The 25,743-nt window shown below is 38.9% G+C and overlaps 1 protein-coding gene and 3 pseudogenes across 2 annotated transcripts; all 4 read right to left on the reverse strand.

Annotated features, from left to right (window-relative positions):
* Positions 1-1,136: 1,136 nt before the first annotated feature.
* Positions 1,137-5,559, reverse strand: LOC144642695 (microfibril-associated glycoprotein 4-like). The gene is made up of 4 exons (XM_078501725.1): positions 5,233-5,559; positions 4,223-4,337; positions 3,420-3,846; positions 1,137-1,436 (listed from the first exon to the last, which is right to left on the reverse strand). The coding sequence occupies exons 1-4, from the start codon at positions 5,557-5,559 to the stop codon at positions 1,199-1,201; spliced, it is 1,107 nt and encodes a 368-aa protein (XP_078357851.1). The 3' UTR covers positions 1,137-1,198.
* Positions 5,560-8,409: 2,850 nt separating this feature from the next.
* LOC144641724 (microfibril-associated glycoprotein 4-like) lies at positions 8,410-11,549 on the reverse strand (annotated as a pseudogene).
* A 2,723-nt stretch (positions 11,550-14,272) lies between these two features.
* LOC144641725 (microfibril-associated glycoprotein 4-like) lies at positions 14,273-17,540 on the reverse strand (annotated as a pseudogene).
* A 2,722-nt stretch (positions 17,541-20,262) lies between these two features.
* On the reverse strand, positions 20,263-25,092 carry LOC144641726 (microfibril-associated glycoprotein 4-like; annotated as a pseudogene). Its single transcript, XR_013568610.1, has 4 exons — positions 23,867-25,092; positions 21,901-22,015; positions 21,100-21,526; positions 20,263-20,753 (listed from the first exon to the last, which is right to left on the reverse strand). The product of XR_013568610.1 is annotated as a microfibril-associated glycoprotein 4-like (transcript).
* Between the last annotated feature and the right edge of the window lie 651 nt (positions 25,093-25,743).

Raw genomic sequence — 25,743 nt, forward strand, 5'->3', positions numbered from 1 at the left:
TTTTTCAATTATCTGCAGCCAAATAACAGCATGAAATATAATACACGCCCCAATATTAAAGGCTAGTTTACGCGAATAGTTTTAATATGACAGTTTTTATTTGCTCGTGTAGACGAGGAAAATTGGCCAATGTTTTGTGACAAATATATTTGCTGAGAAACTGGAGCCAGCTTTTATGTGACATAAAAATTGTCACATACGAAAAATTGCTCGTGTAGACGACTCGTCGCATAAAATGTGGCAATTACCTTATTATAGGAAATTAACGCTTGTGTTAATTAAGGTATTTGAAATTAACGCGACTTAAATTAATGCGAATTGAAGGGAAAATTACTTCCCAATAAAGGAAATTAACGCGAAAGAGGGGGTAACATTTCAAAATGAAGGAAATTAACGCGACGTACACAACAGGAACAAGTTTATTTCAACACTTATATGCGTGTTATCTTAAACGAAAACAATGTTCGTGGTACTTTTCCCACTTTGAGCGTTCTTCACAGTATCAATGATAGTGGCAGATAAAATTATGCTTTTTCCTTGGAGTCAAGAACATCTGGACTGTAACGAAATATTGGAGCCAAAATAATGGAAATTAACGTCATGGAAATTAACGCTCCACTTAATTAACGGCGCGGAAATTAACGTTAACAAAAATTAACGCGACTTAAATTAACGCGAAAGTTTGAAATTCGCGTTAATTTCATGACGCGTTAATTTCCTATAATAAGGTATTGCAACAGCATTGTTCGTCGCCAGTCTCCCAATCTCTCACCAGGCACTATGCACGCGTATCTTTGTGCGTATCCCTGCTGTCCAAAGTCATTACTGGCGCACTTAACTTTGAACTGTTGATAAATATATAATTGTTGCGCCATCTACACGATCAAATATATTTCAGTGTCACATAAAAATCGCCCGTGTAAATCCGGCTTTAAGTGCTACAGTAAAAACCCACGTATATAGTACTAGTTTAGATGATAACCATACAATAAATTTATCTTTCAAATGTACTAGCATGCATGTCTAGTCATCTGTGCTTTCATTTTAGTAAAATAAGAACCTATTGAAAATTTTAGGCTTAATAGGTTCTTAGGAAAAGGGGGTTTAAAATGAAAGTTTTAGCCTAACAGGTTTTTAAATGTTAGGTTCTTATATGTGGTTTTTAACTGTACTGTACAAACAGATTGATTTGAAAACATCACTGCTTAGACTTGGGCTTTACTTTCATCTCAGTACGTTTTAGTGAATAGTTATATCCTCTGAAGCTGAGCCAGTTGACTCCATTTGCAAAAGAAGAATGTGGCCCTTTCAGGTATTTGCCATTGAGATTGGAGTCGTGGCATTCCATGTACCACCAAGCTCCTTCATACCTCTTGGCACAGTTGTCATTCGCGGAAAGGTCGTTTTCGTTATCTTTCGTTGAAAACTGCATATTACTAAAAATCAAAAGAGAAACACGGCTAATTTGTCAATAGATTTTTACCAAAGGACTGAAAAATACTTGCGCGTTGAATATGAGATGGTGGATAGCCAATAAGTCACATAAACCCCATTTACACGCGCAAAAAAATCGGCACGGCACGGCAAATTTTTGGCACCGTGCTGACAATTTTTGGGCACGGCACTCCCAATTATCGACGTGTAAACGTACCGGTCCCAAAAAAAATGTGGCACCAGTGCCCAATTTTTTAGGAGTGCCGAGACTACCTCCAGGAGGTAGTCTCGGCACGGGTAAATCGAGGCACCGTGCCGAAAACAAGTGTGACGCATGCGTTGTTTCTACGAAAATGGCGGCCACTGCGTCATTCTCGCCCCAAGAGACTTTGTTTCTTTTAGTCACGTGGTCGGCGAAAAGAGTACAAAAAGAGAAGTTCTGGGGGATAAGAATGCATAGGCGTACGGGCACCTTCGGACCCGGGGGGGCGGAGACCTCGTTGCCCGAAAAAAAAAAATTGGCATGGGTTGAAAGCCAAATAAAGAGGCATATATAATATGCAAAACAAAACGTGCATTGAAATAGTTTTGAAAAAGCTTTCCCGTTTGCTAAAAGGAAACGATAGTACTTAAATTAATTTCGTGGCATTGCCCGAAGGTGTCAATGCACTGAATCCTTTTTCTTCGGAAATATTTATTTATTCACTCTAGTTCAGGGAAAAAAATTATTTATAAAAATTAAAGTATTTTGGGGGAGCCAATTTACATTTTGTTTTCCCCCACCTTGAAAGTTACACAAAAGCGTGCGAAACATTTTCAGGGATAAATGGATCGAAAATTTTGAGCTATCCCTAAGAACTTACATGTAACATTTGAGAAAAGCATCTGCAGCTTCATCACAATTGTAACAGCTTTGTTTCAAGGTCTTACACTGGGTCCACCGCGCGCAAACGCTCAAGCTATGGAAAAGCTGATTGCAACTGAATCAAACTGAGGGGTCACACAGAATTTTCGAGGAAAATCGAACATGATGATAGCAACTTTCGAGAGAAAACGAAAGCAAATGAATGAGAAATTTAGACTTTTCAACCACAAGGTTCGGTATATTTCCAATACTTTTCCTGTTAATGTAATTCGTTTTGAACGTAATTTTGAGATTTGTCGGCTTATTTTCTATTTTTTGCTAGGCTTATTGCCCGAATTCTAAGCATTTTGCCCGAAAAATTTCGGCACTGGGGGGGGGGGGCTGCAGCCCCCCTCGCCCCCCCGCCTCGTACGCCTATGTAAGAATGCCACCGAGGCAGAAGATAAGAGAAAGCTCCCGCTCTAAAATAATCACCGCGTAAGTCAGCCACTTCCACCATCACTGCAAAGAGCCATTTATTTTTCAGACTTTTCAATCTTCTTCTTCTGATTTCGTCAACTCCTTTCAGATGTCGATTTGTTTTGCCCCTGAACACTCTTCATTATGTTGAATGGTCGACAACTCGTTCCTTTCCGATAAAATTCGCGTTTTGCACTGAAAGCACGATGAACTATCACAGCAAAACATTTTTCTGCCATTCCTCGGCAAGGAAACCGATGGAAAGTAGGGGTGCCAAGATAAAAATTGGTACCGTGCCTAGCAGGAGAGAACCTTTTTGTTTTGGTCGTGTAAATGGGCAGTGCCGTGCCAAAATGGTTTGGTCACGGTGCCAAAAATTTGCCGTGCCGTGCCGATTTTTTTGCGCGTGTAAATGGGGTTATAGTGGCATGTTTGCTATAATCATTTCATATCCAACCACCGCGAGTGAAAAAGAGATGTTCAGGTTTTATTCAAACAAACGACCACGAAATATCAATGAATCCTGCTGATTTTATTTTGTAAAAAATATACCGAAAGATGACCGCTTAGCCAACTAAGGCTCTGGGAATACCTATTTTTAATGAATGCCATGCTGTAAATTAAATTGAATAAATGATACATGTAATTTCAATTTCCTTACTTTGCTGAGATCAAAGCATTCATGCCCATCGAATCACCAGCCGTGCCGTTGTATCCTCCAATCAAAAGCCGGTACTTATCTCCCTCGTCTGCCACCTTAAAAGTCGTGTACTTAGCATATGTGATGTTCCCATCAAAGTCCTCCAGGTCAACTCTTAGCATGACGTCATCGGCGGCTGTCAAACGGTGAAGATTGTCGTTTCCAAGCCAGAACTCGCCGTTCAGATCTCCAAAACCTTTTTTGTACGATCGCCATCCAAGATAAAAGTCAACAGAGCCGTCTAAACGCTTCTGAAAAACGGTCCAACCTCCACCGTCCGTGGTCATGTCACAAAACACTTGCATTGGTTTGCCGCCATCTGGATTGATAATGTACACACCACTGGATGTGAAACCATCTTGAAGGAGTTGGGCGCAGCTTTTTGGCTCTTTTCATCGATAAAAATAAAAAATAAAAAAAATACTTCATTGACCACTCCCCGAATGGGGCTTTTCAGGGCCAATTTGAAACAAATATTGTAAATGAAACATAACATGGTTAAAAATCCCAACTGACAGCAGGCAGACCAGTTGGCTATTTACAAGCGTAGCCGAGGAGTTAAACTCGGGTGACCGAGGACAAATCCTGCTAGTGGTCAGAATGGGACTTGAACCCGCGACCTCCAGATTTCAAGTCCGGCGCTCTAACCACTCGGCCACCCTGCCTCCGCAGACAGAACAATATTTAACGCTGAGTTATTTAAAATGGGTCTTTATAATTCAAGTCAAGTCACACAATTTGTGGTGAAACATTTCAGAACTTACTGCAAGGTTTTCCTGCATATCCATCGTTACACTTGCATCTTAGGCTGTCATCTTGATAGTTTGGAATGCAGACTCCTTTGTCGCCACATGGCGAGTTGCCCGTCTCACAGGCACTCTGTTTAAAAAAAATATATAACATAAGCGTGTTATAGGTTTGTTAAACCGCTATAGTAAAGTATTGTGTTTGCATCACGTGATAGTTTCTCGCTTCGGCTGGGTATTGAAGCATAAACATTTTCCTGTCTCCAATTGAAGGTCAACTAGTAGAAAGATGCGCAAGCAACAATACGCCTTTTCCTTACCCAAGGGAGTACCGAGGTGGTCCATAATTATTACTTCCGTTTTTCTTGATTACTAGGGAAAAACAAGCCAAAAACGTAGCAAGTGCACAAATGCACTTTATACTTTCATCGTGCTTTTTTAAAGATTTCGAGAATTTTGTCAAAATTTTGCATATAGGGAAGCCAAAAAACTTTTGCCTTGAAATATAAAGAAAGTAATTTACATGAAGACTTGTTTGAGAAAAGTTTTAGAAAAAGTTTGAGAGAACTGACAATGTGTGATATAAACAGACGTCTTCCATGTTGCTATGGCAACTTTTGATAAAAAAACAAAGCTATGACAACTTGATACAATATGACAAAGTTAGAAGATGTCTTCTTCGGAATTTTGTTTTTCCAAAAGTTTCTCACAAGGTTGTAATAGTTGCGAGTCTTAGCATTAAGTGCTAGAGGCGTAAGATATCATTGACCTTCAATATGTAGGAATTATTAGATGATATAAATAATATAAATTCCGTCTCAATTAAGGGCCTCTTCATAAGAGCCCAGTAAACGGGCTGCCTCGTTACCGGGACGAAATTAATTTTCGTCTGTTCATTATGGGGAATTTCAGCCCGATTGACCGGGATGAAATTCAAGAGACGAAACCAAAATAGCGACACATAAAGTTGCATCGTTCGCGACTGAAGAGGCCCTAATAATTCCGTCAAAATAAATGCTTCGAATTACCTTTATTCCTCTGTAATTGAAATCTTCATCTTTTGTGAAGTTAATTGAACTAGTGAATCGATCAGAGTCACATAGTTGACATTTGTATCTGCCAGCGTTGTTTTCTGTAGTTCCAAAGTTGAGAGATTGACAACGCTCTTCCTCAACGCACTCAAACCGACAAGAACTTTCGGAATCCACTTCTATTTCTTTTATCACGCTTCCATTTAGCTTATGTCCTGCTATGACTTTAGCAAAGTTAACAGCTTTCAAATCTGGCTGTGAAATACGGCCTATACCGTGCACAGTCGTGCAGACAACAGCAAGAATCCAGAGCTCGAGATGCATGTTCACGTAAATGGTGTAATAGTTTGATAAGATGTTAAGTTTGTGGAACAAGTAAATATGTCTCGGGTAGCAGGTGCAACGAAGATAATTAAGCACGGTTTTAATGACTCGAAACAAGAACCATGCCCTATTTCAGGTGAGGAGTAACATAATACTTTCCATTAATGTTATACCCGACAGGTATACCTTACATAAGCTTGCAAGCTATTTGTTTACGACTTTATTATTTTCTACTACTTTGAAGCCATGCACGGTCACTTAAGTACAGCGTATACCGTCCTTTGTCGTGCAGAGTTTAACTTACAGAGTTAAACGTGCAGACGCGTTTACTAAGCTAACGTGTGTAATTAACAAAGTGGCTACGCCATAAAATGATGTAAAACGTCAATCAATTTTGTTGGCAACTTATTCCTTAATACCTTGCTCACCTGCCACAATACCAATAAACCGGATAATTGGTTTTCGTTCTCGGACATTTTTTTAAAAAAAGCGATGTTAAATTTAATAGCTGATTTAATCAGGGAAAAGGAAATACAGAATATTATACAGAAGCAAAGCAAAATTGTGATTTCCGTTGCTACAGGCTCGTATCTAAGGAACTTATTAATAATTAGGCAGATGTTCCATTTTAAGATGAATTTACTGCAGGTGCCCAAGAACAGCACTGAAGCCTGCAAAGTTGCACGATCTGCGTTAGTATTACTTATTTTTTGGAAATGAATTTTCACGATTGCAACTGAAACACACGTTGCTTCTGTGAATACTCGTTTGGAATCTTTTCTAACACAGTTTTTCTTCAAAGAAAGGGGAAACTTTAAGTCTCGCGAAATTTAAACAGAGCGAGCAAGCGCCTGACGTCAGCAGACTGTTGCCAGGTGCGGTTTTTCCAACCTCGTTCCCAGGGCCTCTCTTCTTTTCCTCCTAAGTCGTCGACGACTTGGGAGGAAAAAGAGAGAGACCCTGGAAACGAAGTCGCAGTTTTTTCAGCTTCAGAGTTGTTATAACACAATTATAATGATTCTCTTTAGCGCGTTTTAACATTTTGATTAACAATTTTTTTTCACTGGTAATAGTGTGTCCTCATTAAGCGATGTTCAGTATTTTTCAATTCACTAAGCTAAACGTTTGTGTCGCTACAAATTCCTTTCCCAGAGTGCTTAATTCATGAAATAGTCTACGTTTAATCTCTATTTTTCAGCTTTTATGAATGGTTTAATCTTCATAATTATTATTGTGGACAACCAAACATTTGGGAAATTGTAAGACTAAAGGTTCTCAGTGAACTTGAAGTATAAAGGAACACGAAACGCGAAACTTCGAGAAAAAAATCGGCATAGAAAAGTTAAAGCGATTAAAAGGTGCCCCTCGGGAAAGAGTCTTATTAGGCCAGTTCCAAACAGCCCTCTGAGTACTGCCCCCTGATTGGGCAGAAAAGTTCTTTGTATTCCCTTTGTATTATCATGCCCAATCGGCGGGCAATCGGCGGTCTGCAGTCCATTTCAATCGCTCCAACTTTTCTATGCCGAATTTTTTTTTTCTCGAAGTTTCGCGTTTCCCTCGCCCCCACTAACTGTCCCTGGGTCTACAAGAATGGGAAAATCAGCCTATAGTGTGATATTTAACTTAGCGACCTGGTGGCGACTACATTCGTTCATAGCATGGAATTTAAGTATAATAAACACTGCCCTTCTCTGATTGTACACAGGCTGATTTATAGGTTAAGTTTTATTATACATTAGAACTACTTTGAAACATGTGATTGGTCGAGAGCATTCAGTCAATATACAGTAGCATGTGAACTTGACATGATAACCCAATATCTGCAGCAGATATTGGGTTATCATGTCGAGTTCAAAGTCCGCCTAGTTTCCAAGCCCCTCGTCCGTGTAGTGCTGTCAAACTTTTGAAAATGGCTGAGCGATTCGCCTCCGTTTCTGAAGAGGAATTGAAAGTTTTGATCGAGAATAAAGATTCTAAAAACACCAAGAGAACAACAAAAACAAGTGTTAAAATTCTGAATGATTATTTGAGGGAGAAGAACCTGGAGAAACCACAAGATAAAACCGCTTTGGCCAATGTTCTGACGAAGTTTTATTCCGGCGCTAGAAAAAGTGATGGCAAATTGTTTGAAAACGTATAATAAAACAATTATTGAATACGGTTTTTGCATGATATCGTGAATTATCAAAACCTCGTGTCTGTGTTATCTGCCTCAGCCTTCGGCTTCGGCAGATAACACAGACCTCGATTTTGATAATTCACGATACCATGCTCAACCTCATCCAATAATTGCTTAGTACTCTGTCTAAATAAAGCTTATAATTCGATTATTATTATTCCTAATATAAATATAATTATTATTTACATGACATTGCAAACTGTTTGCAACTCTCCATTTCTTTCTCAAGTACTCCCTGCGAGAATACCCTCGCCACACTTTTTATTTCTATACCCTGTAATACCAGGATTGATTTACGTAACACTTTTATAGTTTACTTCCAAGCATTTAAAGCAAATTAAATTATTTTTCAATTATCTGCAGCCAAATAACAGTTATGGGTTTCTGATGAAATATAATACACGCCCCAATATTTAAGGCTAGTTTACGCGAATAATTTTAATATGACAGTTTTTATTTGCTCGTGTAGACGAGGAAAATTGGCCAATGTTTTGTGACAAATATATTTGCTGAGAAACTGGAGCCAGCTTTTAAGTGACATAAAAATTGTCACATAATTGTTCGTCGCCAGTCTCCCAATCTCCCACTAGGCACTAAGCACGCGTATCTTTGCGCATCTCTGCTGTCCAAAGTCATTACTGGCGCACTTAACTTTGAACTAACTTTTGACAAATAATTGTTGTGCCATCTACACGATCAAATATATTTGTCGCATTAAAATTGTCCGTGTAAACCCGGCTTTAAGTGCTGCTGTACAAATAGTTAAGGCCGGACAGATTGATTTGAAAACATCACTACTTAGACTTGGGCTTTACTTTCATCTCAGTACCGCCGGTTTTAGTGAATAGTAATATCCTCTGAAGCTGAGCCAGTTGACTCCAACGCCCAATTTAGAATGTGGCCCGTTCAGGTATAAACCGTTGAGATTGGAGTCGTGGCAATTCCTGTACCACCAGGCTCCTTCATACATCTGGGCACAGTTGTCATTCGCTAAAAGGTCATTTTTCTTATCTTTGGTTGAAAACTGCATATTACTAAAAAGGAAAAGATAAACACAGCTAATTTGTCAATGCATTTTTGAATAAATAAAAATATGAATAAAAATACTTGCGCGTTGAATATGAGAAGGTGAAAGCCAATACGTCACATAGTGGCAAGTTTGCTACAATCATTTCATTTCCAACCACCGCGAGTGAAAAAGAAATGTCTGGTTTTATTCAAAAAAACGACCACGAAATATCAATGAATCCTGCTGATTTTATTTTGAAAAAAAATATACCGAAAGATGACCGCTTAGCCAACTAAGGCTCTGGGAATACCTATTTATAATGAATGCCATGCTGTAAATTAAATTGAATAAATGATAATTTATTTCCTTACTTTGCTGAGATCAAAGCATTCATGCCCATCGAATCACCAGCCGTGCCGTTGTATCCTCCAATCAAAAGCCGGTACTTATCTCCCTCGTCTGCCACCTTAAAAGTCGTGTACTTAGCATATGTGATGTTCCCATCAAAGTCCTCCAGGTCAACTCTTAGCATGACGTCATCGGCGGCTGTCAAACGGTGAAGATTGTCGTTTCCAAGCCAGAACTCGCCGTTCAGATCTCCAAAACCATTTTTGTAGGATCGCCATCCAAGATAAAAGTCAACAGAGCCGTCTAAACGCTTCTGAAAAACGGTCCAACCTCCACCGTCCGTGGTCATGTCACAAAACACTTGCATTGGTTTGCCGCCATCTGGATTGATAATGTACACGCCACTGGATGTGAAACCATCTTGAAGGAGTTGGGCGCAGCTTTTTGGCTCTTTTCATTGTTGAAAATAAAAAATAAAAAAATACTTAATTGACCACTCCCCGAATGGGGCTTTTCATGGCCAATTTGAAACAAATATTGTAAATAAACATAACATGGTTAAAAATCCCAACTGACAGGAGGCAGACCAGTTGGCTATTTACAAGCGTAGCCGAGGAGTTAAACTCGGGTGACCGAGGACAAATCCTGCTAGTGGTCAGAATGGGACTTGAACCCGCGACCTCCAGATTTCAAGTCCGGCGCTCTAACCACTCGGCCACCCTGCCTCCGCAGACAGAACAATATTTAACGCTGAGTTATTTAAAATGGGTCCTTATAATTCAAGTCAAGTCGCACAATTTGTGGTGTAACAGTTCTGAACTTACTGCAAGGTTTTCCTGCATATCCATCGTTACACTTGCACCTTAGGCTGTCATCTTGATAGTTTGGAATGCAGACTCCTTTGTCGCCACATGGCGAGTTGCCCGTCTCACAGGCACTCTGTTTAAAAAAAATATATAACATAAGCGTGTTATAGGTTTGTTAAACTGCTATAGTAAAGTATTGTGTTTGCATCACGTGATAGTTTCTCGCTTCGGCTGGGTATTGAAGCATAAGCATTTTCCTGTCTCCAATTGAAGGTCAACTAGTAGAAAGATGCGCAAGCAACAATACGCCTTTTCCTTACCCAAGGGAGTACCGAGGTGGTCCATAATTATTACTTCCGTTTTTCTTGATTACTAGAGAAAAACAAGCCAAAAACGTAGCAAGTGCACAAATGCACTTTATACTTTCATCATGCTTTTTTAAAGATTTCGAGAATTTTGTCAAAATTTTGCATATAGGGAAGCCAAAAAACTTTTGCCTTGAAATATAAAGAAAGTTATTTACATGAAGAGTTGTTAGAGAAAAGTTTAATAAGAGTTTGAGAGAGCTGACGATGTGTGATATAAATGGACGTCTTCGATGTTGCTATGGCAACTTATGATAATGTAGAAAGAAAGAAAGAAAGCTATGATAACTTGATACAATATGACAAAATAAGATATCTTTTTCGGAGTTTTTTTTAGGTTGAAATAGTTGCGAGTCTTAGTGCTGGAGGTGGACGAGTTCATTGAACTTTACTATGTAGGAATTGTTAGACTGATGATATAAAGACTATAAAGTCCACCTCAACTAAGGACCTCTTCATATATGAGCCTAGTAAACGGGCTGTCTCGGTTTCCAGGACGAAATTTTTGTCTGTTCATTATGGGAAATTTCAGCCCGATTGACCGGGATGAAACTGACCGGGATGAAATTATGTGTCGCAAAATAGCGACACATAAAGTTGCATCGTTCGCGACTATCGTAGCTTTATTGACACTTGCAACTTTACTAATAATGCATAATTATTCGCATACTTCTAAAGTAAAAAAAAAAACATACAGGGCAAAAATATGCCATTTTGACCGTCCAGTTGCGAAAGTGAAGCTTTTTTCTCAAAAAAGGTTCATCGCGGTAACCTGGTTGGAGTGTTCAAATGGAAAAGATTCCAGCCCGGTTAGCCCGCCTTCTTATATGAACACATCGAAATTTTTACAAAGGAAAAAGAGTGAGGCGTGATCTCGCTTGACTAGGCTAGCCCCGTCAACCGGGCTCATATGAAGAGGCCCTAATAATTCCGTCAAAATAAATGCTTCGAATTACCTTTATTCCTCTGTAATTGAAATCTTCATCTTTTGTGAAGTTAATTGAACCAGTGAATCGATCAGAGTCACATAGTTGACATTTGTATCTGCCAGCGTTGTTTTCTGTAGTTCCAAAGTTGAGAGATTGACAACGCTCTTCCTCAACGCACTCAAACCGACAAAAACTTTCGGAATCCACTTCTATTTCTTTTATCACGCTTCCATTGAGCTTATGTCCTGCTATGGCTTTAGCAAAGTTGACAGCTTTCAAATCTGGCTGTGAAATACGGCCTATACCGTGCACAGTCGTGCAGACAACAGCAAGAATCCAGAGCTCGAGATGCATGTTCACGTAAATGGTGTAATAGTTTGATAAGATGTTAAGTTTGTGGAACAAGTAAATATGTCTCGGGTAGCAGGTGCAACGAAGATAATTAAGCACGGTTTTAATGACTCAAAACAAGAACCATGCCCTATTTCAGGTGAGGAGTAACATAATACTTTCCATTAATGTTATACCCGACAGGTATACCTTACATAAGCTTGCAAGCTATTTGTTTACGACTTTATTATTTTCTACTACTTTGAAGCCATGCACGGTCACTTAAGTACAGCGTATACCGTCCTTTGTCGTGCAGAGTTTAACTTACAGAGTTAAACGTGCAGACGCGTTTACTAAGCTAACGTGTGTAATTAACAAAGTGGCTACGCCATAAAATGATGTAAAACGTCAATCAATTTTGTTGGCAACTTATTCCTTAATACCTTGCTCACCTGCCACAATACCAATAAACCGGATAATTGGTTTTCGTTCTCGGACATTTTTTTAAAAAAAGCGATGTTAAATTTAATAGCTGATTTAATCAGGGAAAAGGAAATACAGAATATTATACAGAAGCAAAGCAAAATTGTGATTTCCGTTGCTACAGACTCGTATCTAAGGAACTTATTAATAATTAGGCAGATGTTCCATTTTAAGATGAATTTACTGCAGGTGCCCAAGAACAGCACTGAAGCCTGCAAAGTTGCACGATCTGCGTTAGTATTACTTATTTTTTGGAAATGAATTTTCACGATTGCAACTGAAACACACGTTGCTTCTGTGAATACTCGTTTGGAATCTTTTCTAACACAGTTTTTCTTCAAAGAAAGGGGAAACTTTAAGTCTCGCGAAATTTAAACAGAGCGAGCAAGCGCCTGACGTCAGCAGACTGTTGCCAGGTGCGGTTTTTCCAACCTCGTTCCCAGGGCCTCTCTTCTTTTCCTCCTAAGTCGTCGACGACTTGGGAGGAAAAAGAGAGAGACCCTGGAAACGAAGTCGCAGTTTTTTCAGCTTCAGAGTTGTTATAACACAATTATAATGATTCTCTTTAGCGCGTTTTAACATTTTGATTGACAATTTTTTTTCACTGGTAATAGTGTGTCCTCATTAAGCGATGTTCAGTATTTTTCAATTCACTAAGCTAAACGTTTGTGTCGCTACAAATTCCTTTCCCAGAGTGCTTAATTCATGAAATAGTCTACGTTTAATCTCTATTTTTCAGCTTTTATGAATGGTTTAATCTTCATAATTATTATTGTGGACAACCAAACATTTGGGAAATTGTAAGACTAAAGGTTCTCAGTGAACTTGAAGTATAAAGGAACACGAAACGCGAAACTTTGAGAAAAAAATCGGCATAGAAAAGTTAAAGCGATTAAAAGGTGCCCCTCGGGAAAGAGTCTTATTAGGCCAGTTCCAAACAGCCCTCTGAGTACTGCCCCCTGATTGGGCAGAAAAGTTCTTTGTATTCCCTTTGTATTATCATGCCCAATCGGCGGGCAATCGGCGGTCTGCAGTCCATTTCAATCGCTCCAACTGTTCTATGCCGAATTTTTTTTTTCTCGAAGTTTCGCGTTTCCCTCGCCCCCACTAACTGCCCCTGGGTCTACAAGAATGGGAAAATCAGCCTATAGTGTGATATTTAACTTAGCGACCTGGTGGCGACTACATTCGTTCATAGCATGGAATTTAAGTATAATAAACACTGCCCTTCTCTGATTGTACACAGGCTGATTTATAGGCTAAGTTTATTATACATTAGAACTACTTTGAAACATGTGATTGGTCGAGAGCATTCAGTCAATATAGAGTAGCATGTGAACTTGACATGATAACCCAATATCTGCAGCAGATATTGGGTTATCATGTCGAGTTCAAAGTCCGCCTAGTTTCCAAGCCCCTCGTCCGTGTAGTGCTGTCAAACTTTTGAAAATATGGCTGAGCGATTCGCCTCCGTTTCTGAAGAGGAATTGAAAGTTTTGATCGAGAATAAAGATTTTAAAAACACCAAGAGAACAACAAAAACAAGTGTTAAAATTCTGAATGATTATTTGAGGGAGAAGAACCTGGAGAAACCACAAGATAAAACCGCTTTGGCCAATGTTCTGACGAAGTTTTATTCCGGCGCTAGAAAAAGTGATGGCAAATTGTTTGAAAACGTATAATGAAACAATTATTGAATACGGTTTTTGCATGATATCGTGAATTATCAAAACCTCGTGTCTGTGTTATCTGCCTCAGCCTTCGGCTTCGGCAGATAACACAGACCTCGATTTTGATAATTCACGATATCATGCTCAACCTCATCCAATAATTGCTTAGTACTCTGTCTAAATAAAGCTTATAATTCGATTATTATTATTCCTAATATAAATATAATTATTATTTACATGACATTGCAAACTGTTTGCAACTCTCCATTTCTTTCTCAAGTACTCCCTGCGAGAATACCCTCGCCACACTTTTTATTTCTATACCCTGTAATACCAGGATTGATTTACGTAACACTTTTATAGTTTACTTCCAAGCATTTAAAGCAAATTAAATTATTTTTCAATTATCTGCAGCCAAATAACAGTTATGGGTTTCTGATGAAATATAATACACGCCCCAATATTTAAGGCTAGTTTACGCGAATAATTTTAATATGACAGTTTTTATTTGCTCGTGTAGACGAGGAAAATTGGCCAATGTTTTGTGACAAATATATTTGCTGAGAAACTGGAGCCAGCTTTTAAGTGACATAAAAATTGTCACATAATTGTTCGTCGCCAGTCTCCCAATCTCCCACTAGGCACTAAGCACGCGTATCTTTGTGCATCTCTGCTGTCCAAAGTCATTACTGGCGCACTAAACTTTGAACTAACTTTTGACAAATAATTGTTGTGCCATCTACACGATCAAATATATTTGTCGCATTAAAATTGTCCGTGTAAACCCGGCTTTAAGTGCTGCTGTACAAATAGTTAAGGCCGGACAGATTGATTTGAAAACATCACTACTTAGACTTGGGCTTTACTTTCATCTCAGTACCGCCGGTTTTAGTGAATAGTAATATCCTCTGAAGCTGAGCCAGTTGACTCCAACGCCCAATTTAGAATGTGGCCCGTTCAGGTATAAACCGTTGAGATTGGAGTCGTGGCAATTCCTGTACCACCAGGCTCCTTCATACATCTGGGCACAGTTGTCATTCGCTAAAAGGTCATTTTTCTTATCTTTGGTTGAAAACTGCATATTACTAAAAAGGAAAAGATAAACACAGCTAATTTGTCAATGCATTTTTGAATAAATAAAAATATGAATAAAAATACTTGCGCGTTGAATATGAGAAGGTGAAAGCCAATACGTCACATAGTGGCAAGTTTGCTACAATCATTTCATTTCCAACCACCGCGAGTGAAAAAGAAATGTCTGGTTTTATTCAAAAAAACGACCACGAAATATCAATGAATCCTGCTGATTTTATTTTGAAAAAAAATATACCGAAAGATGACCGCTTAGCCAACTAAGGCTCTGGGAATACCTATTTATAATGAATGCCATGCTGTAAATTAAATTGAATAAATGATAATTTATTTCCTTACTTTGCTGAGATCAAAGCATTCATGCCCATCGAATCACCAGCCGTGCCGTTGTATCCTCCAATCAAAAGCCGGTACTTATCTCCCTCGTCTGCCACCTTAAAAGTCGTGTACTTAGCATATGTGATGTTCCCATCAAAGTCCTCCAGGTCAACTCTTAGCATGACGTCATCGGCGGCTGTCAAACGGTGAAGATTGTCGTTTCCAAGCCAGAACTCGCCGTTCAGATCTCCAAAACCATTTTTGTAGGATCGCCATCCAAGATAAAAGTCAACAGAGCCGTCTAAACGCTTCTGAAAAACGGTCCAACCTCCACCGTCCGTGGTCATGTCACAAAACACTTGCATTGGTTTGCCGCCATCTGGATTGATAATGTACACGCCACTGGATGTGAAACCATCTTGAAGGAGTTGGGCGCAGCTTTTTGGCTCTTTTCATTGTTGAAAATAAAAAATAAAAAAATACTTAATTGACCACTCCCCGAATGGGGCTTTTCATGGCCAATTTGAAACAAATATTGTAAATAAACATAACATGGTTAAAAATCCCAACTGACAGGAGGCAGACCAGTTGGCTATTTACAAGCGTAGCCGAGGAGTTAAACTCGGGTGACCGAGGACAAATCCTGCTAGTGGTCAGAATGGGACTTGAACCCGCGACCTCCAGATTTCAAGTCCGGCGCTCTAACCACTCGGCCACCCTGCCTCCGCAGACAGAACAATATTTAACGCTGAGTTATTTAAAATGGGTCCTTATAATTCAAGTCAAGTCGCACAATTTGTGGTGTAACAGTTCTGAACTTACTGCAAGGTTTTCCTGCATATCCATCGTTACACTTGCACCTTAGGCTGTCATCTTGATAGTTTGGAATGCAGACTCCTTTGTCGCCACATGGCGAGTTGCCCGTCTCACAGGCACTCTGTTTAAAAAAAATATATAACATAAGCGTGTTATAGGTTTGTTAAACTGCTATAGTAAAGTATTGTGTTTGCATCACGTGATAGTTTCTCGCTTCGGCTGGGTATTGAAGCATAAGCATTTTCCTGTCTCCAATTGAAGGTCAACTAGTAGAAAGATGCGCAAGCAACAATACGCCTTTTCCTTACCCAAGGGAGTACCGAGGTGGTCCATAATTATTACTTCCGTTTTTCTTGATTACTAGAGAAAAACAAGCCAAAAACGTAGCAAGTGCACAAATGCACTTTATACTTTCATCATGCTTTTTTAAAGATTTCGAGAATTTTGTCAAAATTTTGCATATAGGGAAGCCAAAAAACTTTTGCCTTGAAATATAAAGAAAGTTATTTACATGAAGAGTTGTTAGAGAAAAGTTTAATAAGAGTTTGAGAGAGCTGACGATGTGTGATATAAATGGACGTCTTCGATGTTGCTATGGCAACTTATGATAATGTAGAAAGAAAGAAAGAAAGCTATGATAACTTGATACAATATGACAAAATAAGATATCTTTTTCGGAGTTTTTTTTAGGTTGAAATAGTTGCGAGTCTTAGTGCTGGAGGTGGACGAGTTCATTGAACTTTACTATGTAGGAATTGTTAGACTGATGATATAAAGACTATAAAGTCCACCTCAACTAAGGACCTCTTCATATATGAGCCTAGTAAACGGGCTGTCTCGGTTTCCAGGACGAAATTTTTGTCTGTTCATTATGGGAAATTTCAGCCCGATTGACCGGGATGAAACTGACCGGGATGAAATTATGTGTCGCAAAATAGCGACACATAAAGTTGCATCGTTCGCGACTATCGTAGCTTTATTGACACTTGCAACTTTACTAATAATGCATAATTATTCGCATACTTCTAAAGTAAAAAAAAAAACATACAGGGCAAAAATATGCCATTTTGACCGTCCAGTTGCGAAAGTGAAGCTTTTTTCTCAAAAAAGGTTCATCGCGGTAACCTGGTTGGAGTGTTCAAATGGAAAAGATTCCAGCCCGGTTAGCCCGCCTTCTTATATGAACACATCGAAATTTTTACAAAGGAAAAAGAGTGAGGCGTGATCTCGCTTGACTAGGCTAGCCCCGTCAACCGGGCTCATATGAAGAGGCCCTAATAATTCCGTCAAAATAAATGCTTCGAATTACCTTTATTCCTCTGTAATTGAAATCTTCATCTTTTGTGAAGTTAATTGAACCAGTGAATCGATCAGAGTCACATAGTTGACATTTGTATCTGCCAGCGTTGTTTTCTGTAGTTCCAAAGTTGAGAGATTGACAACGCTCTTCCTCAACGCACTCAAACCGACAAAAACTTTCGGAATCCACTTCTATTTCTTTTATCACGCTTCCATTGAGCTTATGTCCTGCTATGGCTTTAGCAAAGTTGACAGCTTTCAAATCTGGCTGTGAAATACGGCCTATACCGTGCACAGTCGTGCAGACAACAGCAAGAATCCAGAGCTCGAGATGCATGTTCACGTAAATGGTGTAATAGTTTGATAAGATGTTAAGTTTGTGGAACAAGTAAATATGTCTCGGGTAGCAGGTGCAACGAAGATAATTAAGCACGGTTTTAATGACTCAAAACAAGAACCATGCCCTATTTCAGGTGAGGAGTAACATAATACTTTCCATTAATGTTATACCCGACAGGTATACCTTACATAAGCTTGCAAGCTATTTGTTTACGACTTTATTATTTTCTACTACTTTGAAGCCATGCACGGTCACTTAAGTACAGCGTATACCGTCCTTTGTCGTGCAGAGTTTAACTTACAGAGTTAAACGTGCAGACGCGTTTACTAAGCTAACGTGTGTAATTAACAAAGTGGCTACGCCATAAAATGATGTAAAACGTCAATCAATTTTGTTGGCAACTTATTCCTTAATACCTTGCTCACCTGCCACAATACCAATAAACCGGATAATTGGTTTTCGTTCTCGGACATTTTTTTAAAAAAAGCGATGTTAAATTTAATAGCTGATTTAATCAGGGAAAAGGAAATACAGAATATTATACAGAAGCAAAGCAAAATTGTGATTTCCGTTGCTACAGACTCGTATCTAAGGAACTTATTAATAATTAGGCAGATGTTCCATTTTAAGATGAATTTACTGCAGGTGCCCAAGAACAGCACTGAAGCCTGCAAAGTTGCACGATCTGCGTTAGTATTACTTATTTTTTGGAAATGAATTTTCACGATTGCAACTGAAACACACGTTGCTTCTGTGAATACTCGTTTGGAATCTTTTCTAACACAGTTTTTCTTCAAAGAAAGGGGAAACTTTAAGTCTCGCGAAATTTAAACAGAGCGAGCAAGCGCCTGACGTCAGCAGACTGTTGCCAGGTGCGGTTTTTCCAACCTCGTTCCCAGGGCCTCTCTTCTTTTCCTCCTAAGTCGTCGACGACTTGGGAGGAAAAAGAGAGAGACCCTGGAAACGAAGTCGCAGTTTTTTCAGCTTCAGAGTTGTTATAACACAATTATAATGATTCTCTTTAGCGCGTTTTAACATTTTGATTGACAATTTTTTTTCACTGGTAATAGTGTGTCCTCATTAAGCGATGTTCAGTATTTTTCAATTCACTAAGCTAAACGTTTGTGTCGCTACAAATTCCTTTCCCAGAGTGCTTAATTCATGAAATAGTCTACGTTTAATCTCTATTTTTCAGCTTTTATGAATGGTTTAATCTTCATAATTATTATTGTGGACAACCAAACATTTGGGAAATTGTAAGACTAAAGGTTCTCAGTGAACTTGAAGTATAAAGGAACACGAAACGCGAAACTTTGAGAAAAAAATCGGCATAGAAAAGTTAAAGCGATTAAAAGGTGCCCCTCGGGAAAGAGTCTTATTAGGCCAGTTCCAAACAGCCCTCTGAGTACTGCCCCCTGATTGGGCAGAAAAGTTCTTTGTATTCCCTTTGTATTATCATGCCCAATCGGCGGGCAATCGGCGGTCTGCAGTCCATTTCAATCGCTCCAACTGTTCTATGCCGAATTTTTTTTTCTCGAAGTTTCGCGTTTCCCTCGCCCCCACTAACTGCCCCTGGGTCTACAAGAATGGGAAAATCAGCCTATAGTGTGATATTTAACTTAGCGACCTGGTGGCGACTACATTCGTTCATAGCATGGAATTTAAGTATAATAAACACTGCCCTTCTCTGATTGTACACAGGCTGATTTATAGGCTAAGTTTATTATACATTAGAACTACTTTGAAACATGTGATTGGTCGAGAGCATTCAGTCAATATAGAGTAGCATGTGAACTTGACATGATAACCCAATATCTGCAGCAGATATTGGGTTATCATGTCGAGTTCAAAGTCCGCCTAGTTTCCAAGCCCCTCGTCCGTGTAGTGCTGTCAAACTTTTGAAAATATGGCTGAGCGATTCGCCTCCGTTTCTGAAGAGGAATTGAAAGTTTTGATCGAGAATAAAGATTTTAAAAACACCAAGAGAACAACAAAAACAAGTGTTAAAATTCTGAATGATTATTTGAGGGAGAAGAACCTGGAGAAACCACAAGATAAAACCGCTTTGGCCAATGTTCTGACGAAGTTTTATTCCGGCGCTAGAAAAAGTGATGGCAAATTGTTTGAAAACGTATAATGAAACAATTATTGAATACGGTTTTTGCATGATATCGTGAATTATCAAAACCTCGTGTCTGTGTTATCTGCCTCAGCCTTCGGCTTCGGCAGATAACACAGACCTCGATTTTGATAATTCACGATATCATGCTCAACCTCATCCAATAATTGCTTAGTACTCTGTCTAAATAAAGCTTATAATTCGATTATTATTATTCCTAATATAAATATAATTATTATTTACATGACATTGCAAACTGTTTGCAACTCTCCATTTCTTTCTCAAGTACTCCCTGCGAGAATACCCTCGCCACACTTTTTATTTCTATACCCTGTAATACCAGGATTGATTTACGTAACACTTTTATAGTTTACTTCCAAGCATTTAAAGCAAATTAAATTATTTTTCAATTATCTGCAGCCAAATAACAGTTATGGGTTTCTGATGAAATATAATACACGCCCCAATATTTAAGGCTAGTTTACGCGAATAATTTTAATATGACAGTTTTTATTTGCTCGTGTAGACGAGGAAAATTGGCCAATGTTTTGTGACAAATATATTTGCTGAGAAACTGGAGCCAGCTTTTAAGTGACATAAAAATTGTCACATAATTGTTCGTCGCCAGTCTCCCAATCTCCCACTAGGCACTAAGCACGCGTATCTTTGTGCATCTCTGCTGTCCAAAGTCATTACTGGCGCACTAAACTTTGAACTAACTTTTGACAAATAATTGTTGTGCCATCTACACGATCAAATATATTTGTCGCATTAAAATTGTCCGTGTAAACCCGGCTTTAAGTGCTGCTGTACAAATAGTTAAGGCCGGACAGATTGATTTGAAAACATCACTACTTAGACTTGGGCTTTACTTTCATCTCAGTACCGCCGGTTTTAGTGAATAGTAATATCCTCTGAAGCTGAGCCAGTTGACTCCAACGCCCAATTTAGAATGTGGCCCGTTCAGGTATAAACCGTTGAGATTGGAGTCGTGGCAATTCCTGTACCACCAGGCTCCTTCATACATCTGGGCACAGTTGTCATTCGCTAAAAGGTCATTTTTCTTATCTTTGGTTGAAAACTGCATATTACTAAAAAGGAAAAGATAAACACAGCTAATTTGTCAATGCATTTTTGAATAAATAAAAATATGAATAAAAATACTTGCGCGTTGAATATGAGAAGGTGAAAGCCAATACGTCACATAGTGGCAAGTTTGCTACAATCATTTCATTTCCAACCACCGCGAGTGAAAAAGAAATGTCTGGTTTTATTCAAAAAAACGACCACGAAATATCAATGAATCCTGCTGATTTTATTTTGAAAAAAAATATACCGAAAGATGACCGCTTAGCCAACTAAGGCTTTGGGAATACCTATTTATAATGAATGCCATGCTGTAAATTAAATTGAATAAATGATAATTTATTTCCTTACTTTGCTGAGATCAAAGCATTCATGCCCATCGAATCACCAGCCGTGCCGTTGTATCCTCCAATCAAAAGCCGGTACTTATCTCCCTCGTCTGCCACCTTAAAAGTCGTGTACTTAGCATATGTGATGTTCCCATCAAAGTCCTCCAGGTCAACTCTTAGCATGACGTCATCGGCGGCTGTCAAACGGTGAAGATTGTCGTTTCCAAGCCAGAACTCGCCGTTCAGATCTCCAAAACCTTTTTTGTAGGATCGCCATCCAAGATAAAAGTCAACAGAGCCGTCTAAACGCTTCTGAAAAACGGTCCAACCTCCACCGTCCGTGGTCATGTCACAAAACACTTGCATTGGTTTGCCGCCATCTGGATTGATAATGTACACGCCACTGGATGTGAAACCATCTTGAAGGAGTTGGGCGCAGCTTTTTGGCTCTTTTCATTGATAAAAAAAATAATAATAAATATACTTAATTGACCACTTCCGGAATGGGGCTTTTCAGGGCCAATGTGAAACAAATATTGTAAATAAACATAACATGTTTAAAAATCCCAACTGGCAGGAGGTAGGCCAGTTGGCTATTTACAAGCATAGCCGAGGAGTAGAACTCGGGTGACCGAGGACAAATCCTGGTAGTGGTCAGAAAGGGACTTGAACCCGCGACCTCCAGATTTCAAGTCCGGCGCTCTAACCACTCGGCCACCTTGCCTCCGCAGAGAGAATAATATTTAACGCTGAGTTATTTAAAATGGGTCCTTATAATTCAAGTCAAGTCACACAATTTGTGGTGTAACAGCTCTGAACTTACTGCAAGGTTTTCCTGCATATCCATCGCTACACTTGCATCTTAGGCTGTCATCTTGATAGTTGGGAATGCAGACGCCTTTGTCGCCGCATGGCGAGTTGCCCGTCTCACAGGCACTCTGTTTAAAAAAGTATAACATTTGCGTGTTGTAGGTTAAAGTATTGTGTTTGCATCACGTGATAGTTTCTTGCTTCGACTGGGTATTGTAGCATAAACACTTTTCTGTCTCCAATTGAAGGTCAACGACTAGGGAAGATGCACAAGAAACAATAGCCTTTTCTTAACCGAAGGGAGTACCGAGGTGATCCATAATTATTTCCGTTTTCTTGATTACTAGAGAAAAACAAGCCGAAAAAACGTAGCAAGTGCACAAATGCACTTTATACTTTCATCATACTTTTTAAAAGCACGATGAAATACTCAGAAATTGATTTCGAGAATTTTGTCAAAATTTGCATATAGGGAAGCCAAAAAACTTTTGCCTTGAAATATAAGAAAGTAATTTACATGAAGACTTGTTTGAGAAAAGTTTTAGAAAAAGTTTGAGAGAACTGACAATGTGTGATATAAACGGACGTCTTCCATGTTGCTATGGCAACTTTTGATAAAAAAACAAAGCTATGACAACTTGATACAATATGACAAAGTTAGAAGATGTCTTCTTCGGAATTTTGTTTTTCCAAAAGTTTCTCACAAGGTTGTAATAGGGCCCGGACGCACTGGACTGACAAAATTTGTTTGGCTCTACCAAAAGTCTCGACAAATTTTGTCTCTACCAAATTTTGAATTTGGCAATCGTGGACGCACTTGAAAACACCAAATTTTTTGGTAACCAGAAAGTGTCAATCATGTTAAAACTGTACACCTTCGATAACTTTCCGTTCGCTGAAAAGAGTCTTACGTTCCGGCCGATAAGAGCCGTATTTATCGCTTTTAGTACAATTCAATAGTCTTGGCTCGCCGCGCTTTCGTTTTGATCAGCAGCGGTACTTGTACTCGGGCGGTTTAAAAATTGTGCCAAGCCAGGAGTACTGCGAGCATATATATATTGTTGTCTGAGTCGATTGTCATTATATCTTTGCCGTCCTCCGCCGTTCACAGCTCAATTGTCGAGAAAAAAGAAAATATTTTGGCAGACAACTGGCTTTAAAAGCGAGATCAAATATTCTTGTTTGACGTTTTCTTTAAGATTAAGTCGTGTTAATTGAAAAATCTGTCAGTTTTGACGCTTGACAAAAATTTGTCCTGCTCCGAGGCAGGACGACGGCGCCTTTGAAGATTGGTAAGGCTTGACAAAATTTGGTAGATCTGAAAATCACCGGGCGCACTTGTCTTACGGAACTGGTGACAGATTTTTTCGCAAAATAAACAAAAATTTGCCCAGTGCGTCCGGACCCATAGTTGCGAGTCTTAGCCTTAAGTGCTAGAGGCGTAAGATATCATTGACCTTCAATATGTAGGAATTGTTAGATGATATAAAGAATATAAATTCCATCTCAATTAAGGGCCTCCGTCTGTTCATTATGGGAAATTTCAGCTCGATCGACCGGGATGAAATTCAAGAGACGAAACCAAAATAGCGACACATAAAGTTGCATCGTTCGCGACTATCGTAGCTTTATTGACACTTGCAACTTTACTAATAAAGCATATTCGCATACTTCTAAAGTGAAAAAAACATACAGGGCAAAATTACGCCATTTTGACCGCCCAGTTGCGAAAGCGAAGCTTTTTATTTCAAAAAAAAAAAAAACGGTTCATCGCGGTAACCGGGCTGGAGTGTTCAAATGGAAAAAATTCCATCCCGGTTAGCCCGCCTTTTTATAAGAACACATCCAAATTTGTAGTAAATAATAAAGATGGTAAAAGGAATGAGACGAGATCTCGATCGGTAACTAGGCTAGCCCGGTCAACCGGGCTCATATGAAGAGGCCCTAATAATTCCGTCAAAATAAATGCTTCGAATTACCTTTATTCCTCTGTAATTGAAATCTCCATCTTTTGTGAAGTTAATTGAACCAGTGAATCGATCAGAGTCACATAGTTGACATTTGTATCTGCCAGCGTTGTTTTCTGTAGTTCCAAAGTTGAGAGACTGACAACGCTCTTCCTCAACGCACTCAAACCGACAAGAACTTTCGGAATCCACTTCTATTTCTTTTATCACGCTTCCATTTAGCTTATGTCCTGCTATGACTTTAGCAAAGTTAACAGCTTTCAAATCTGGCTGTGAAATACGGCCTATACCGTGCACAGTCGTGCAGACAACAGCAAGAATCCAGAGCTCGAGATGCATGTTCACGTAAATGGTGTTATAGTTTGATAAGATGTTAAGTTTGTGGAATAAATATGTCTCGGGTAGCAGGTGCAACGAAGAACGAAACAAAAACCATGCCTTAATTCAGGTGAGAAGTAACATAATACTTTCCATTAATGTTATACCCGACAGGTATACCTTAGCTAAGCTTGCAAATAACTTGTTTACGACTAAATAAATTTCTAGCTAAAACTGCTACTTTGAAGTCATACACGGTCACTTAAATACAGCGTATACCGTCCTTTGTCGTGCAGAGTTTAACTTACAGAGTTAAACGTGCAGAGTTTAGCGTTTACTTAGCTAAGGTGTTTAATTAACGAAGTGGCTACGCCATAAAATGATGTAAAACGTCAGTCAATTTTATTGGCAACTTATTCCTTAATACCTTGCTCACCTGCCACAATACCAATAAACGGGATAATTCGTTTTCGTTCTCGGACATTTTTTAAAAAAGCGATGTTAAATTAAATAGCTGATGTAATCAGGAAAAAGGAAAAAGAGACCAAAAATATAATACAGAAGCAAAGCAAAATTGTGATTTCCGTTGCTACAGGCTCGTATCTAAGGAACTTATTAATAATTAGGCAGATGTTCCATTTTAAGATGAATTTACTGCAGGTACCCAAGTAGAGCACTGAAGCTTGCAAATTTGCACGATCTACGTTATGTTACTTATTTTTGCGGGACTAAATTTTAACGATCGCAACTAAAAAATACCTTGCTTCTGTGAATACCCGTTTCGAATCTTTTCTAACACAGTTTTTTTTTCAAAAGGGGAAGTTTTAAGTCTCACGAAATTCAAATAGAGCGAACTTGCGTTTGTCAGGAAGGCCATGACGTCAGCAGACTGGTGCCAGGTGCAGCTTTTCCAACCTCGTTCCCAGGGCCTCTCCCCTTTTCCTCGTCGACTTTTAACCAGCGTGCGTGCTTACCTTGAAGAAGGGTCTTGAAACAGTCTACGTTTAATTTCTATTTTTCAGCTTTTATAAATGGTTTAATCTACATATTATTGCCGACAACCAAAAATTTGGAAATTTTAAGACTTTTAAATTCACGGTAAACTTAAAGTATAAAGCAACACAAAATTTTGCGAAACGCAATTGTAGACAGCCACAACTGTAGACAGAACTGTTGCAATGGTAACCAACTGTTTAGGACTTCTAATAATCCCTACAAATCCTTGAATATTTTTTACTCTGCGATGATGTCCTTACAACCAACACTAATTCTTTAATATTTTTTATTTCTGAGATAGTTTTCTTGCATGTAACCACACAAATTCTTTAATGTTCAAATTCTGAGGTTGTTTCCCCACAGTACAATAAACCAAAAATTCCAATATTTCTAAATATTAGCCTTACAATACACCTCTAGACCTAAACCTTATAATCCTGTTTGTAATCCACAAAAACTGGATCGATGTGGAGGAGAATCGATCTTCTTTTCTTACACCCCTCTGTAACAGACCCAGTGGAATCTTCATTCTCACCGGGTTTTCGAAAAAAACATTACTGTGTTGGCCAATTTCC

Source organism: Oculina patagonica, chromosome 2 (assembly GCF_052425735.1).
Source record: "Oculina patagonica isolate OP01 chromosome 2, crgOcupat, whole genome shotgun sequence".
In the NCBI taxonomy this organism is placed as follows: domain Eukaryota; kingdom Metazoa; phylum Cnidaria; class Anthozoa; order Scleractinia; family Oculinidae; genus Oculina; species Oculina patagonica.

Coding starts and splice junctions, on each gene's coding strand:
- LOC144642695 (XM_078501725.1), bottom strand. CDS start 5,559: ATGCATCTCGAGCTCTGGATTCTTGCTGTTGTCTGCACGACTGTGCAC. Junction 3,847..4,222: donor ATATGCAGGAAAACCTTGCA/GTAAGTTCTGAA, acceptor ATCGATGAAAAG/AGCCAAAAAGCTGCGCCCAA. Junction 1,437..3,419: donor AATGCTTTGATCTCAGCAAA/GTAAGGAAATTG, acceptor TTTGATTTTTAG/TAATATGCAGTTTTCAACGA.